Source organism: Poromitra crassiceps (genome assembly GCF_964638095.1).
Source record: "Poromitra crassiceps genome assembly, chromosome: 4".
In the NCBI taxonomy this organism is placed as follows: Eukaryota; Metazoa; Chordata; class Actinopteri; order Beryciformes; family Melamphaidae; genus Poromitra; species Poromitra crassiceps.
The window spans coordinates 38,370,630-38,388,903 of record NC_139626.1 but is presented as its reverse complement, the minus strand read 5'-3'; the positions used below and the strand labels follow the sequence as shown (position 1 = coordinate 38,388,903).

The window sequence follows — 18,274 nt, the reverse complement described above, 5'->3', positions numbered from 1 at the left end:
GACTTGGATGACTTCTTCCAGGGGACAAGAATGATTTTTTTTTCAAAGTATGAGTTAATCACCACATCTTGAATTAAAGGCAGACTCGAGCATGTGCCGGGGCAAACCTCACACTCAAAATGAGACTGTTATGGTCTGAAGGCAGAACAAAAGCACAAACGTCAAAAAGTGCCTCCAATCATTCATGACCCATTTCTGCAGGCATTACGCCACATCCACGAGTGTACCTTTAACCGGTGTAAATAAATTCTTTGCTACTAAAACTTATATGAAACAGACAGCAGATTCCCAATGGAACGCAGGAAAAACAACAGTATTAACAACATTGAAGTTCATACTAATGATAAAAAAAAAAAGAACACCACGTCCCTTAAGTGAAATAAAACCGACCTATGGTAGGTCTTCCTTTTCTTCACTCCCCCCACCCCTCATGGTTGTCCAATCAATTGTACATGAGATCTACAAGATGGCATGAAAAAAAAAAGTACTGCTTCCTGGTCACTCATGATTTTCCTAGGTCTTTCCCATCCATCCACCACACTTGAAAGTCACTGTCTTACATAGAAAACTGGCTCTGTGTGTGACGTTCCATTACCCACCCCCCCCAAGTTCAGTCCCCCTCCCCCCCCAACCCTTAATGTATATGCATGTCCCATTTTTTACATGAACACACATGCAGTACTGACACACACGCATCCACAACCGAACGCGCTCAGCTCTCCCTGCTCCGCTACCTAAACGATCTATCCAAATCTGACCCTGGAGGCATCGCCCCCCCTCCCTCATATCTCCCCCGACTCTCTCTCTTCCGAGCTGGAGCGTCTGTCCCGCTCGTATGACAGGGATCTCTCTCGCTCCTGCCCCCGGGCCTTCTCCGGGGAAGTGGACCTCTCCCTCTCCCTCTCCCTCTGCTCCCCGTCTGCCAACTCCGGCTTGTCTTCGCGCCGTGGCTCTCCTCCTGCTCCGGGTGCTCCCTCTCTCCATCTCTCCTGGGACGGGGAGTGCTCTCTTTCGGTGTGAGATGATCTCTCTCTGGAGGACCTGTGGGGGACAATTGACCATGAAAAACAGAACCTTCGTAGGAGATCCACTTTAAGTGTTCCAGCACATATTTCCACCTTTCCAACATAGCGGTCTATATATATATATATATATATATATATATATATATATATATATAATAAAAAAAAAAGACCTGTGTTCCATAATTGGAAAAAATATTCTTGAAGCAAATTCAGATAATACAGTGTAGCTGTTATTTTAAGTACAGCAGTTACAATGAGAAGCATTTCAGAGAAACATGGATCTAAGAACATCAAAACTCCCCCCAGCGCTCAAAGCCATCTTGGCTAACAGGTCTTGCCTTATTCTGTCATTTAGGCCCAATACAACAGCTGAGGCAGGTAAAAACGTCCGACAGACACAAGCAATACTTTGCTATGGATCTGTAGGCTTTATGTTTGTTGAAAAACACACTTTCTGATCCTTACAACTATTATAATAACAGGTTATGAATTACACTAGTCTACAAGACAGTATTTAAATGTAATACTGAGTTGCTTTTTAAATTGTCTAGGCATCGGCAGCTCCCTTTCAGGAAGCAGTGGCATCTATTCATTTATGTATACACTCAGTGATCCCTAATGTAATTATCTACAGTACCGTAGTTGCCCAAGCAGAGAAACTCCAACTGTACATTAATTTACAAGCACGGCCTGCGTGGAGCTGAGTGGCTTTGCTTTTCTGTCAGGTGAGTTTCTTACTGAAGATGAAAAATTCTAATCTGAATTTAAAGCCACAATCAGTAACTTTTCCAAGTTTTGCTATTGGAGAAACTGCGCCCTCTGCGTGCAATACATGTTGTGACATCGGGTACTCACCACGTGATGAAATAATAATCCATAGTTCCGTGAAACGTCATTTTCGTAGCAAATCCGAATCGAGTTACTTCCTTGTTTCCAGGAACACAAGGCTCCCACTGTAGAGCGCATGCGCACATCTTGCCTCCGGGACGCAGGCAGGAAACTGCTTAGTCCCAGGAGAGGCCTTTGGAGGGCGGTGTGTGACCAATAGAGGTGACATTCTCCCTGTTATAAGTCACTCTACCATCCTCAATGACTAAAACGCTGTTATATTAAGGTGAAAAAGTTACTGATTGTGGCTTTAAAGCCTCTTTATTCAAGCTGCCAAGAGTAAAGTTGCATCTATCTCGCTGTGGTTGCCTCCTTACATTGTCTTTCCATGTGATCAAGACCGCCTCTAACTTTGTTATGGTATGTAGTATGGTGAGGTCAACTGGTCTTCATCCAGTGCTCTTGTTCAAAGATGTTTTCTGCACACAAGCCCGTGCCTCCAACTACAGGACACCAACTAGACAGCGGACGGGCAAAAGCCTCACCTCTTCCTCTTGCTCCTGTGAGAGTGGGAGCGTGAGCGGTGCCTCTCCTTGTGTCGATGCTTCCTCTCCCGGTCCCGTTCTCCACCCTCTTCTCTGGAACGAGACGAGTGGTGCCGTCTTGAACGATGGGAGGACGAACTGCCTCCGTCCCTGAAATGGACAGTTACACATTCTAAAGTTTTTAAAAAAAAAAGGGACAAATGGGTAAGCTCACTGGTTGGTTGACTTGGTTGCTAGAATAAAGCACTTAAATAATACTGATGCTGAAAAAGCACCGTAGGCCTGTTTCTCTTGGGTCCCCTCTAGGGATGAAACGATTACCGGTTTAATGATAAAGCGTAAGAAAACTCCTCATGGGTTAGTATGACCGTTTCAAATTTTAATTATTATCATTAAAACCGTGTTAACTTAGCGTGATTAGCGTGCTACCGTGATTACAGCGCTTTGAAAAACATGGTCAACACTGTCGATCATCAATCAAACTAACTAAACTAACTAACTAACGGCGCAGCCGTGGTGAAATGATTTCAGTGAGTGTATCAGTACGTTGAACATTTTCAGCATATTTTAACAGTACCATGAAAATTCTGATAACCGTGATCATTTTGGTCACTATAATCATGATATGAAATTTTCATACCGTTTCATCTCTAGTCCCCAAATTGCCGTAATTGGATGTTTTAATGAGCTCAATGAGACTACATTTACATTTAAAAGCCTGTGTTATAAACTATAAAATAATGTATCATTATATACCAGTAGTTTTAATTCAATACTATAAGCAAACTATTCCCAACCTGTGCAAGGTATTGCAAGTGGGCTGCCAAATCATTTGCAAAACATTATGACCTTTGTGAGAAAAGTATAATCATTATGTTGGAGAATGCATTTCTCTGTTGTTGAATGATAGCGTTATTTAATTTGTAATCAATTATTCATTAGCCTATATTGCCGAGAGCTCCTCACTTTTAGTTTCTGATTTCTGTGTGGTGCTGATGGACAGCTCCTTTTATTGTTCAAATAAAAAGAGCTCTGAGAACACATTATTTGGCCTATGTATTGTTTACATGTGGGCCGCGAATATTTGTCAGATTTTCAAGTGGGCCATGAGTCAGAAAAGGTTGGGAACCGCTGCTATAAGCATTATATTATATAAAGGCAATTTAGAGCATATTTGGCCCTGACCGCAGCCATCTGTCTAAACATCTTCAGTGTTTCCCATACATAAAGGAATTTGTGGCGGGCCGCCACAAAAGGATTTGGACCGCCACAAAAAGATGTTGACCAAATTTTTTTCTTTTTTTTTTCTTTTACAGTGGACCTGAACGCAACATGCAAGATATCCGCTGAATAAGTGTCCAATAAATGTTCATGTCATTCTGGCCAATACTTCTGTTATAGCATTTCAGTCTGGAATATGGAATATCTTTCAATAATCTATGATTTAGCTGCTAAATTGTCAAATACCGCCATCTGCTCGCTACCCAGGCACTTATGTATGTACTTAACCTAACTAACTTAACCTAACTAACTATCCGGTGTGCACAACACTGTCAGCCTAAACTCCGGCTGACACCCCAAAAACCTACAATCCGCTACAGAAAAATGTATATTGTTTGTTTATTAACTGGCCCCTCGCCTTCTATCATTTCACGAAAGTGGCAAAGCAAGTTGAGTATCCCTGACCTATAGGGAGAAATTTAGTTTGTCATTGTAAACCCACAGCACAGTAATGATGACATGTTCTTCATTGATCTAGCCTTTTAATTTTGCTCTTAAGCTTTCTCAAAGTACACCAAATTCATGCATTTTACTTTAAAATGTTTAAAAAAATCTCGCGGGTTAGGGTTAGGGTCAAATACTCAAAATCCTGTGGGAAACACTGATCTTTCTCTGGTGGAAACGGGGAGGAAAACCTTTCACCTCAACAGCTTCTAGCCAAACTACATACACACTTCTGTATCACTTATTTTTTTCCTTTTTTTAACGATTCCACTCTATACCTTTACATCTATGTTCCATGCTCAAATGACTTAATTCGCTTCACTGCACTCGTAATAAAATGTCCACTTAGATGATCCCACTGGAACTGCAACAATAATGTATTCCCTGCTGTTAGTGGTTGAATAACGTACACAGATAATTCATGTACGGTAAACATGAAGACTACCTATGTGTCTATCATTTAGCCAACGCTGTGCCTTTGGACTGTAGTCCATATACAGGTACATGGGTGCTGGTGTGATTTTTTTCTTTTGACTGATCTTTTTTTTGACTCGTGTCCATGTTGTGTGGCGAAGCTTGTTTGCATCCCTCACTTATCGATACTCCTTATTGGTTCTGTTCTTTATCGATACTCTTATTGGTTCTTTTTCATTACTAAATTATGGCTTTTTATAAATATATTATAAAAAAAAAATCAGAACATTATTAGAATGTATTTTATATTTTAATATAACTAAATATTTCTAGAGCAGGCAGCAGCTCAGTGTCAACAGACGAGAACACGTATAGTACTAGGGTCCTTGACATATTAGCGGCAGGGTTCCAGACTCACTTTTCCACTGGTAGCACTGGTGCCACCAACTTCTTCAGTTGGTCGCACAGCCGACGCATGTCACCCGACCCATGTCACACTGTTTTTATGTGTGTGTGGGTGTGGGTGTGTGTGTGTGTGTGTGTGTGTGTGTGTGCATGTGCGTGAGGGGGTATTCTTGTATTGTCTTATCCCTGATTATTGTTAATATACTGTATAGCAGGGATACGGAAGTTGCTTTGCCCGGGGGCCACTTTCGTGAAATGATAGGAGGCCAGGGGCCAGTTAACTCATTGAGTGCCAATGACGACGATTGTCGTCAATTGCTTTAGTGACGTAGAGTGCCAATGACGACGATTGTCGTCAATTGCGTTTTTTGACGGTGGGACGTGGATCAAAGCCTACTATATCTCCTGTAAAATTTTGGGGCATGTTGAATGTGTATAACCTATTTTACCGACCCATTAGGTGGCGACAGTGCTCTCCAGATTAGAGGAAGGTCCGAAAACAGCAGGAAAAACGCCCGTGATCAAAGAGAAACCGCTCATGCTGCAGCCAGAGCCATATAGATGGCTCTGACTTGCAGCTGATGTTGGCGGCGAACAGCAGTCAATCCGCGCACACAACTGAGCCCCTCTGCCTCTGTCTGTCTGTCTGCATAGTTTCTTCACACGATTAGCCACCAGAAAGGCAGCACCCGACGCCGAAAGGCCAAACCTTTCCCTGCAGTCCGGTTTGGCATTTCCTTGTCGCGCTGGGAGCCGGCGCAAAAAAACGGAGCCCCCCGAAAATAGACTGGGTGCGTGAGGCTGTGTAGTGTGGGGAGGAGTTTGCAGCTGAGGGGGGGAGAGGGGGGTGGGGCACGCAGGCACCACACAACTACACCACGTCACTACATCAGAAAATATTATCTTCAGACTCAGTGAATGTGCTTGAAATGCTGCATTTCACAAAAGGCGGAATAACTCAGCTTCTAATTTGAAAAGTGTCTTTTTGCTCAAAACAGCCTATCTTCTCCGGCTCATAACTAAAGAACGGAAAATGGGATCAATAAACTTTTTTTTGCAGATGATAGAAGAGAGTCTCATCGTTCTTTGTGCGTGTTCGGTGTTTACATAGTAATATCACACAATATTCTGTGGGCCTCGAGAAATCACTGAAAACGCTCTGAAACTCGCACTGGGAGCGTCCGTTCTCCAAAAGTGGCTGGCACTCAATGAGTTAATAAACAAACAATATAACTCGTTATTTCGAATCCCACATAGGTTACGCCAAACCCCACATAGGTTACGCTAAAACCACCACCGCAAAGCGTGTACCTGTAGTTGGCCAGCCGGCAGGAAAGTATCGCAGGACTTCACGAGACTTGGTGACCGAGATCACGTTTGAGGTAATTTGATCCCTATGAGAGTCCAGGAAATGGCCTGGGGCGAAATATCACTCTGGTGGATGTTGAGGGATCACATTATTACGATATGTGGCGAAAACGGGAATAAAAATAGCTATTTAGATGCAGGAAAGACAGGCTCACACTTGGCCCCAAATCAGCTCCATTTTACAACTGACTTGGACGCTATTGATCTCAAAACAACGCTAGGATGGCCAGAAACGCCGCGGACATCGCTGGGTGAGTGGCCAAATCATAATTAATGCCAGGAGATGGGTCCAGGTTAAAAAAAAAACGAAATTCTCCTTTAAAGGAACAGTTCACCAAAAATGAAAATTCACTCACTATCGACTCACCACCCCATGTCAATGGAAAGTCGGGTGAAGTTTCTTAGTCCACAAAACAATCCTGGAGCTTCACAGCAACACAGAATTCTCCTAAACAACCAAAGTTTGTGGGGATTTGAGCTCAAAGCCACGTTCATGTTAGCGCGTACCCCGTCTGAAGTGGGGGTACAAGCTCAAAGGTGGGTACATGCGCTGCATTAGGGCTGGGCAATATATAGCGATTATATTGATATTGTGATATGAGACTAGATTTCGTCTTTCCTTCCTCCTCTGGTCGGTCGGGAACTGGTGGGAATAGCGTGATCCTCCCACGTGCTACGTCCTGCTGGTGAGGCTCCCCGCTGTCAGATGAAAAGAAGCGGCTGGCAACTGCGCATATGTCGGAGGAAGCATGGTGCTAGTCTACGGCTCTCCCCAGATCGGCAAAGGGTGGAGCAGCGACCAGGGCAGCAGGGGGAAATTGGTAAAGTACAATTGGGGAGAAAACGGGGGGGAAATCTGATTTTTTTTTTATTTTGCTGTGAAGCTCCAGGACTGTTTTGTGGACTAAAAAAACCTCACCCAACTTTCCATTGGCATGGGGGTGAGTAGATAATGACTGAGTGTTAATTTTTGGGCGAACTGTTCCTTTAACGTGATTCTGACCAAAGCAGGCCTACCTGTAACGTTCTCCGCTTCTAGATCTTGACCTGAGATGGGAACATGGACAAGAGAGTGTCAGCTGCAGTATCCCGATGACACAAACCTCTTCTTTGTACAAGACAGCAGAGTGTGAGTAAGGTTGTTTCTTACCTCCTTCGGTCCCTCGCACTATCTCGTTCTCTCTCCCATTCTCTCTCCCGTTCTCGCTCCCGTTCCCGCTCCTGCTCCCGCTCGGTCTCCCGTTCTCGTTCTCGCTCCAGCTCCCACTCTCTCTCCCGCTCCTCCTCTCGGTCGCGTTCCTCTCGTCTTCTCATTCGCATCCTTTCTTGTTTCTCAACAACTGCTTTCTGGGTGCAAAAAAAAAAGAAAGAAAGAATGTAAAAACAGAAGTGAAAAACTGAAAACATAACTGAAACCATGACTGAAAAAGTTACCAAAAAAGTGATGTGTGTAGTACTGTTGTTGTATAAAAAAAGAACATAGTATGTTTCACAAAGTGGATAGAAACAGGTCTTACATTTAGGCCATGTTCAGACTAGGAGGCCAAATCTGATTTGTGAACTTTAGTGACCTATTAATGACTTTATCCAGATTGGTTTTTATGAGTCTGGACGCTCCAAGTCTGATTTGTGTCACTTGTCCCAAACCACATATGGAGGTAGTTTCCAATCTGCTTTTGACTGATGTGACTTGAGTGCGGACGCGCAGATCCACCAAATCTGATTTGAACGTCACTTGCAACTCGTCATCAAATGCTTCTGCGCAGGGAAAACCACGTCACCAACGTACATATTTACTGACGCCCACGTCGTTACCATAGCAACCCATGCAGATAGGCTGTTTAGGTCTGGACACACAGATCCGACTTGAAAATCAGATTTATGGCAGTGCGGACACACTCCCAAATCAGATTTGGGAAGCCAATCAAGATAATGATGATTAATGACTTTATCAGCAAATCAGATTTGCCTGTAATGTGAACATGGCCTTAGACTGTGTAGTTTTCTCATGAATCATATCAGTTAGAGCAGTATGTTAGTTCAAACACACCACTTACCCTTAGTCTGTCAAGCTTCTCTCGGATTTCGATGAAGCCGAGGTGCAGTTTGCCCCCAAAGTGGTCGGCCAGCCGACGATCATTGTCGTGGAGACCCAAGTAGGCGGAGCACACCTCACACACTCTTAGTTTTTGTTGCTGGAAACTGGAGGCTGGCATCGAGTTCCTGTACACATCCTGTCAGAATGCAGATGGTAGCAGGAAGAAACAGGCACACATTAAATATGAGTATGAACTAAGGGTAGAGGATAGCTTGCTGCTTCAGGCTCAAGGCACTCTGTTAACTTCAAATACAGTCAGAGAAGGAAAGTTCCCTATCCGATTTCTGCCACTTTCAATATCGAGAGTCACTATGCTTCCTTTTGAAATGCCTTTGGTTACCTGCATCAGGGAAGTGTTTGTATGGCAAAACGTAGCTTACCATCACATTTACTCACACGATGGCCCTTATTTATCAAACGAATGTAAGACAGAGAAATGGGCGTAACGTTGATTTCCCAAAGCTCGGCATTTATCAATCTGGACATGAGTGGAGTGGAGTCTACGATCAAATCTCACGTCAGGTCTCTGACCTTGTGTACACAAGTTCGAGTCAGCGTGGACTCGTGGTGCAGTATTAAAACTGGCTGAGTCTAGAATTGTTATTAGACATATATTCTGCTTAGACTGGCATCTAAGCATATTCAGCCACATAATCATAACATGGTGAAATATTATATTTGATAGAGGCCTCTATCAACTGTGTCATAAATAGGTATTTTCAAATTGCTTGCAGTTAACTGTTTTATGGTGTTAAAGCAATTAAACAATTAAAAGCAATGGGTAGGCTAACCGATTTGCAATGTGATAGGTTATATGCTCATTCAGTCATTTAAACAAGCACTTTGACAGTCATCAAATCTCGGCAATGGCAGATCTGGCTCTGTTAGGAGACCTTGACGCGTGCGTACCCTGCATTTGAAGCCACCATCTATGAACGATTATGCAATGCATTAAGCAATTGTAAAAACTACCACTCCACAAACGTTTAGGTCATTTCATTTGTGATGCAAGGCTATCTCTCCTAAACGTCGTGGCCAGGCTAGTGTCTCGGGGGGACGCACGATTACGATATTTTGCTAAATAGCAGACAGTGTCTGGACACGGCCAGGAGGGCACACTGCAGCGCCGCAGCAGTGAGAACCCGACACTTAAGACGAACAATCATAGCCTTTGATTTACTGATGATAAAAACATAATTGACACAAGGAATTAACAAGCGGACTCTGCGGATTACAGGGAAATTTGAATGACAAATCTGTTCAGGGAACTCTACCGGACCAACTATTACATTACTATACTGTAGGCTAAACGTATCACAGATGTATAAATGCAATATTCATTTCCAACCTCAGCTGTTGACAGCAGCAGCAATTTCTTTCCATACTAAATTTGTCCTACTTCATTTAATGCAGCTTTTCAGGCTGCTAAATAGAACTAATTAGTTCAATTGGACTGGCAACGTTACAGTTTCAATTTCCAGGTCAGTGAAGTCTCTCTTCTTGGGACATAGTCCGCCTCGCGGTGTCGTAAATTCTGGGGGTGAGGCCTCTGAACCGAGAATAGCTAGGGGCATGCAGCATGATATTTAAATGATGATTGTTTCCAACCGCCACTTTTATCAACGCCCGCTCATTCTTGCGCTGTGATTGGGAAGATACGACCGTGTCATAAATCACATGTGAACGCTGGCGTAAGATGATTCAGCCTCGTTAGTAAACCACACATAAAGCCTTTATTTACATATTTGAATACCTCTAGTCTGGTAAGTAAGATGTAAATTAAACCAATCAAACACTATGAACATCGCATAACACAAAGCTTTCATAAAATCCCTTACCTCTGCCTCCTTCTTCATGGCCCGGGTCTTCTCCACCTTTTCCAGTACTTGCTGGGCCTCGTCCACGTTCCCCTCGCCCCCCAGCTGCTCGGCCCGGGCCAGCAGCTTCCCAATCTCCTCGTTCAGCTCATGGACACGCTCAGCCTGATCATGGCGGAGAGAAACAGAGATAACATAGGTAGAAGAAATAAATACAATTAAATGTTAACAAAGATGATAAATGCTTTTTTTCTCTCCGTTTGTCAGAATCTTGACATTCAGCTTCTGTGGTTTCAGTTTGCCCAAGAGATTAGCTACTTCCTACAACAGGGATGCAAACTCATGGAAGTGAAAAATCACACCCAGGTGTTTGAAATAAGCGGTGCAGTTTTGTGCATGTCTGACTCATGCGTGCGTCCATGCGCGTGTCCATCCGTGCAGCTGTGTGTGCATGCGTGCGTGTGTGTATGTGTGTGTGTGTGTGTGTGTGTGTGTGTGTGAATTACTGGCTTGTGCGTGTTTCAAGCCGCTCTCTCCATAGCGTGCCAATGTCTCGCCAATGAGGAAATTAATTCGCCATTAACGCATTCCCCACCAGAGTTCCAAAGAAAAAGTCACCAGCCACCGCCAGGGTTTGTGAGCTTTTTCAGTGATATTCCACGACGCACAGAATATTTTCTTCTATGACTATGAAAACACCGAATATCCCAAAAGACAGAACAAAGCCTCTACTTTCATGGGGGGAAAAGCGTTTGTTTCTGCCTTCTTCCGTTCTTTAGTTATCGACACAGCCAGGTCACCAAAAACGCCCGTCTCTGACAGGCAAGCCGAGATGCATGCCTGTTTCTGCAGCGAAGCAAGTTGAGAAATTCAGGCCGCACAGAGCGCCGACGGGGCGGGTCACACTCTCATGTTCTCCGTGCGTCTGGTGGTGCTTCCTGGTACTCGGTGTGTGGAGGTCCGGTGCTTCCTGGTACTCAGTGTGTGGAGGTCTGGGGGCATATTTGACAGCTGAAATGAACACTATGTGAGGGGCTCACAAAGCGGATTACTAATCTAAGTGACAGGAGAAATGTTTGGTGTGTGTTTTACCATGCTTCTCTAGTGAAATAAATGATCCAGCACTGAGTGACGGTCAGTCTGTCACGAGCCTGTGTCACAATGCGCCGTGCCCGGGGGTAAACATGTCCTCGCAGCGCTTTGAGGATCCATACCTCCAGGGACCCACATTCACTTTTTGACCCAGCAGCCAGGTGACGGGTAGATGGAAAAAATCCACCCGCCAGGCATATTTTTACCGGCCAAAATAACATATCGCATTTTTGTCACATATATGTCAGGGATTCCGCTAGGCATTTTTTTCAGACGGCCAATACAGCCGGTAAAGTTCCCGAATATTTACCCGCCACTATTAAACAAAGGACGTTATAAAATAATTGTTCAAAGAATCCATTTATTTCTCTATAGTCTATTCTTTACAGCCTCTATAGTCGATTTATAGAGATAGATTTATAGAGAGCCCCAGGAATGAGTCCGGAAAACATCGATGCTAACACTTCCGGGTTCTTCACTGTTTTCGCATATGGGATTTTTGAATGGGTTCTTGGCGCGATGCTTCAAATAAGGTCTCTGGGCAACGCAAGCCTAATCAAACGCGAACCAGTGTTCAGCGGGATAATCTTCACACATGACGACATGACGACCACTTTTATGAGTTTTTAAGCTTTTATGTGCCGTTAAAAGGGCGGCTAGCTAGCAAACGGCTAAATGAGACTACACTGTTGAGTCGACGGGGATATTATACGTCAATAACGTCATCACTTCAAAGGTCGAACACAGAAATTCTCTTTCCCTCACCTGGTTCAGCCCGGGGTAATCAGTGCACAGCAGCGCACACATCAACAACACTCCAGGTTGAGTGGTGACGTGACGTGGAAGCCTATGCGACACAGTGTGTAGTTCTGGAATAGCTTAGCACAAGCTTTTTACTTCTAGGGCTCGCATTTATGCTTCAAAACTCCTGAAAGTGGTCCTCCTCATGTGTGAAGATTATCCCGCTGAACACTGGTTCGCGTTTGATTAAGCTTGCATTGCCCACCCATTCAGAAAATCCCATAGGCAGAAACCGTGAAGAACCCGGAAGTCTGCGACTTCCGCGTTGCGACTACAAAAATACGTCATCCCTGGGGCTCTCTATTCCAGTGTTGTTAAGAGGCCGATTTTGCAGCAACAATATGTAATTGGTCAGCATTCAACAGGCATGTCATTCTTGGTAAGGACGCTTTCGTTATTGAAACAGACAACATGCATGCTCCTACTTAGCCTAGGTAAACCCAGCCCCCACGTGACCTGCTCTCTCAGTTCCCAGTCACTAGTCATAGTGACTGAGAACAGGTCTGAGAGCAGGTCACGTGGGGGATGGGTTTACCCAGGCTAGCTCCTACTAGCCTATCTATCTGCATTTGCAGACACTCATGAACCCATATCTTCCGGACATTGCCTTGATGAAAAAACAACACGGCTAAAAGTAATAACTGCGACAGTGTCAGTGCGCACAACTTGAGCTACGCACCTTTCTCTCCCACTCCACACCTGGCACCTGTGTCAGCTCTCCTGCACTCGCTCTCGACTCCCCTTCGGCTTTATTGGCTTTATTTGGCTTTTGGCAACAAGCGCGAGCGATTGATTCATTGATTATACGGGAGTGCCAGAATGAAACAGCCAGAAAACTATAGAGACAGTCTCACAAAGCACTCGTGTTAGCCAGCTACGCGCACCAAAACACACATGATGACTATTATCTCCTCATATATCATACGAGCGTCGGCAACAAGTGCGAGCGATCGAGTCATTGATTGATTGGTCCGTAGGCTGTTAATTTAGCTCTGCTAAATTGTCACGTTTGGTAGCCTATACTGGAGAGCCAGAATGAAACAGCCTCAGGAAGCACTCATGTTAGCCGGCTGCACACCAAAACACAGTTTTAATTTTACATGATGACTATTTTTGGACCTGCCACGTGGCGGGTAGACCCCTGAGCGTCACCCGTCAAAATCTGGTCGCCAATGGCGCTTGGCGGGTGTGAATTTTTTTGGACCCTGGCTACCTCCATTAAGGGAGATCGATGCTGAAAACGCTTGCTGGTTTTGTGGGGCAAAAAACTCTGGCTTGCAGAGGAATATACAAGTATGGTACCACCTCATTAGGTGGCCAAGCGCGCCATCTATCGTATGGCAGTGAAAAGACGGATTGATGCTCATTTGCGTCAATGGCGGGGAACCGTTGTCCCCTAAATAACGCAAATGGATGGCTATGGCGGAGAATGAGTTAATTTCCAGACATGTCTTAAACTGTGGGTGCATGCGTGTGTGCGTGTATTACCGATGAAACGCTATCATCCTCCACTCCTCAAGACGAGACATTAGTGACATCTCTCTCCCTCTCTACACCTGCCCTGTGCCTCACTGGCTCCGTCTGTCTGTGCAGACCGGGGCCTGGGGTCGGGGCCACACCCCCTTCCATGTCGCATCGAAGCCAGTCTCGCCGAAATCTCTGTGCACTTTCCCAAATCGCGGTGAACTCCCCCCAAATCTCACCACACACACTCGCTTATAGAAGCGGCTGCACCGCTTAAAAAGTGACAGATACCAGGGCAGACACAAAACCACTAAAAATCACTTAACACTTAAAGTCCCTGGAAACCAAAATCCACAAAAACGTTCTAACTGTTATTTAGGGTCTTATGTGAGTAATTGTGTGGCTTGTGAGCCATTACTTTCAACCCAAAGCCTTAAAATCGCCACTTTTCTACAAGGTCTGGATTTCCATTTCCTCATTGAAGAGAGCGGTGCGAGTGGTGCTAAAATGCATGATCTTATCACATCATAAGATTTAATAGAATCACACACACGCATGCACGCGCGCACACACACACTGACACACACAGTGGCGCTGTGCACTCGCAGCGCAGAGATCTCTTCCTCTCTGTAAACCCTCTCTGTCTGTGCTATGCGTCGAGCAACGCGCGAACACACACACACACACATTCCATCTCTCTTTCCTTCTCTCTCTCTCTCTCTCCTTCTCTCTCTCTCCGTTAACGGGGAGAGAGAGAGAGAGAGAGAGAGAGAGAGAGAGAGAGGAGACCTGCTGCAGACGGGACATGCCCACACAGTCCGCGGGAGAAAATACACTCTAAAATCGAATTGATCCTCATGACTTTTGCCATGACTGTCAAACCTAAATTTATATACTTTGCGACGTTCATCATCGTTCAAATTTGGCTGGTGGCTTATTAACATAGGTTCCTGTGATGTGATGAACTCAAAATGCTAAATAATAAACAATTATTTCTGGTTTCCAGGGACTTTAAGCATCCTATTTTGGGATGAAAAAGGTGACTAGTTTGCATCCCTGCTACAATAAAAAAAAGAGCGCAGCATTCACGAAGGCCCCGATACTAATCCCACTAACAACGTGAACAGCGAGTCGCTCACCTTTGCAGCCACTTCAGCGCTGATCTCATCCTGCGTCTCAGCCAGTCTCTTCTTGGCCAGCTCGGTCCTGCGGTCACAGTCGGCGATGAAAGACTGAAGGTGCTCAGCAGCCTGCAACAAAACTAGGATGAGTGGCTGTCTAATGTGTGGGGGAAGACACACCGCCTAGCATTACCCGCACATGCAAGTATGTTCATATGACGACAGTCCTGTGGCTGACTGAGTGGGTCCAAATGTGAAGACAATAGATATGAAATATTAAATGAGGTATAACATGGTTGTGTGCATGACAACACCACAACTCACATCCAGCTCAAAGAAGTACTCCTGCTGCTTTGAGGCAATCTCGAAGTCCGCTCTGAGGGCCAGGTCATGGACTTTCACACACTCTCCCAGGTCCATTCTCTGCAGGAATCAGAATGATTATGGTTACATGCTGACTGAAACTTTATTATATACCAAATACCAAGCATATAGCAGCCGAACCACTGGCAAGAAAATATTAGTCTGGCTTCAGACAGCATGTCAACTTGTGTGTTTGTAAACAATGCCCCTAGGCCTAAAGGGTTAATTATTTCACCAGCCTTGAAATTTGTCCTGTGATCGAGCCCATACATGCCATAAAGAAAAATGCCATCCTGCTCTGGTCCATTTTCATCTCCATTACACCAAGACCTGGACGTTTGATTTACAATGCCTTAAATTACATGATTGATTGATTGAATTTATTAATTTTGTCATGCATTCAATGGACCAAGGTGGCCAACCCTCATGGGTTTACAAGACACACACAAAAATACAACAATAAACCAGCGCTACAATGGTACATTTAAGTCACAAGTCAGCATGCTGCTCAAACACAACATAGATCATTCCATCACTTTCTAAACAAAATGTTTAGTCTTTGCTCCCATGCCTGACAAATAAAATGTGCTATTAAAACACAACTCCAGTTTCTTACACTTATTCCAGTGGTGTGTGTGTGTGTGTGTGTGTGTGTGTGTTGGGACACTCACGGTGCCTGACAGTATGTCGTGAGGACACGAATCCAAAAGGTGACTCTTGCAGACCCTCTCATCTGTGAATTTGATTCTCTGCCGCATGGTGTCTCCTTTAAAAAGAAAACACAGAAAAGCAGAGAGACACAGGTTAGTACATAACTGTGTTACCATCGATAACTTTGCCAGTGTGTCAAGCCCATAATCAAAACATACCAAGTAATTCTGGAGCATATTTGCAATGAATGAAAACTCCTCTGTTCCGGTAAAGCCTAAGGTTAGCTAGCTAGTGGTGAGAAATTGGGCCATGATGAACAAAATAACATGGTTAGTACTGTAAGCAATACCGTGCCGATCAGGACCTTTCTCGACCTGCAAGTGATGTTCACTAACGTTACCAGTTGAACACTTTAGAATAGATCACTTCAACTCAAAGACAACAGGTAGCTAGCCGGCTGGCTATCATGCTAAGGTTAGCTGGCTAGATTAGCAAAGCATGCCTCACAGGCACTATCTGGCTCGTTAGCTTGTTGGCTAATAAACCTAGCCTGCTAACAGCAACACAAACTTGATTTTGACAAAGAGCGATCAGTCTGTCATCAGCCCCACTCACCATCTCTCCCTGTCCCCATTAGCTGGTCCAGCATAGCTCGCATTTGCGCCTGGGCCGACATGTTTATGTGTGTTTATGTGAGTCACTCCACGCCGAAAGTCTCCACACATGCAGCCTCCACCGCAGGCCTCGGTGACGGCTCCACCACCACGGACAACTTTTCCCGAAGAGAGGAAGCCCAAGTTCCCTTGAAACAACGAACTGGTTATATACAACACTATTTACTGGTTATTACAGCACACAGACTGCTATACATGGCTATATAACGTGGATGGCACCCGGGGTCGGTTGAGCAAGTCTAACGTCAATTTGAAAACTGCTGGAGTCCCTCCTGTTCCTCTGAACTGGAGCTGGTCGTGTGACGAGTTGAGAAAGCGGTGACTGAATGTAGAGACGGGGTGTTTTGTTATCTAGATTTGTATCGAAATAAATGGCCAGTTATTCTGTAACTGGAAGATCAACCATAGCATCTAGTTGTATTCCTACTAGCCGGGTCGGCTAGAAGTTGGCAAGTTTATTCAACGTCCTTTCTTCCCTTTCGACTTCCTATCTCTCCGTGCGCGCAGTCGCGCTCTCTCCGCCTCGAGGAAGTGCTGTGCTGCAGTCCTCGCGCCCTGATGGTCGGCCCGCCGTATGTGTCAGATCAACGTCATACGCCTCCTTACGCTAATTTATCAATCAATCTTTTTGAAATATAAAATAAAAAAAGTAAACAAATAAAAATATTACCATGAAACATTGTGATGTAAAATGACATGAGTCAGTGAAGTAGAGCTGTCAGAGAGGAATATGGGCGGAGAACACAGAGACGGTGTTGAGTGTGCAGTACATGCTCGATACACGAAATGTATTAACCATAATTCTTCGAACTATTTATTATTTTTGTGTTGTTTGTTTGTTTGTTTTCCTCCGAGAACAAGACACGCCCATAAAGTCAGTCATACCAGTCTCAGCTGTCACAGCCATGGTCCCACCCCCATCATCCCCCCTCACAAACGGGAAAAATGGCGACGGCGATACTGCGGCTCTCTCGGCAATTTGCTAGCAAACATGTAGGAATAATGAGCCGTAACACCGGCTTGAAAACATCTAACCTGTCTAAGGCGACTCCTTGCCGACCTGTAGTATCGACAACATCGGGAGCAATCCTGCCCAAACCGGACAAAGTAAGTATTTTTTAGCCTGGAAAACCAGACAAGATTATTGACATGGCATGATATTTGACGACCGAGGCGGGACCTTGTTCAAAATTGACAGCAGCAGTGGCGATTAGAAAAGCAGAAAACGTGATGGAACGTTCAAGTCAGCCAATGAACCTGTGTTTATTTTAGGCAAAGGTACTTTCAGGAAGTACTCATATTTTTATTGTTCTGTGGAAAATCTGTATATAATGGAAGTGTCACCTATTGAAATATAAACACTGACGCCTTGATTGTTGAATAATACAATCTGAACTTGCCACTACTAAGAAAGATCCAAGGAAAAATAACAACAAAATACAGTGATAGGCTACCAGTGACAGGAAATCTACACAAATGACAATTGTGCCGTAAATTTCGCTACTGTTGATATAAAATCAGTATTCACTACCACAGATTCAATAGTCCATATTGGAATATTATTTGGTTCGACGGTCACATTCACAATATCGTGCCCCTGTTAAAGGACGCTCTAGCCTCCAGTTTGATGTTGGACAGTTGTCTAGTAGCACAGTTAATATACAACAAAGCAGACAATTCCCCTTAGCCAAAGACAAGAGCCAAATCATTCATCTCAAATGTCACTGAACGAAATGTATAGCCCAGTTTGTATGAGCTATTTGATCATTATTAGACTGATTCTGTGATTGAAATGAGCTTCCTTTCATCATAATTAATGCTCACAGATTTGAACCTGAAAAAGCATGGAATATAGGCTACCGTATGTTGTGTATGTCAAGGAC

The 18,274-nt window shown here is 44.4% G+C and overlaps 1 protein-coding gene across 1 annotated transcript; it reads right to left on the bottom strand.

Moving 5' to 3' along the window:
* Window positions 1-639: 639 nt before the first annotated feature.
* LOC310775191 (putative RNA-binding protein Luc7-like 1) lies at window positions 640-16,898 on the bottom strand. The gene is made up of 10 exons (XM_083635292.1): window positions 16,333-16,898; window positions 15,738-15,832; window positions 15,028-15,126; window positions 14,722-14,832; window positions 10,247-10,390; window positions 8,368-8,544; window positions 7,461-7,657; window positions 7,328-7,357; window positions 2,399-2,548; window positions 640-1,041 (listed from the first exon to the last, which is right to left on the bottom strand). Exons 1-10 carry the CDS (start codon window positions 16,391-16,393, stop codon window positions 783-785), a joined length of 1,323 nt encoding a protein of 440 aa, XP_083491418.1. The 5' UTR covers window positions 16,394-16,898; the 3' UTR covers window positions 640-782.
* Between the last annotated feature and the right edge of the window lie 1,376 nt (window positions 16,899-18,274).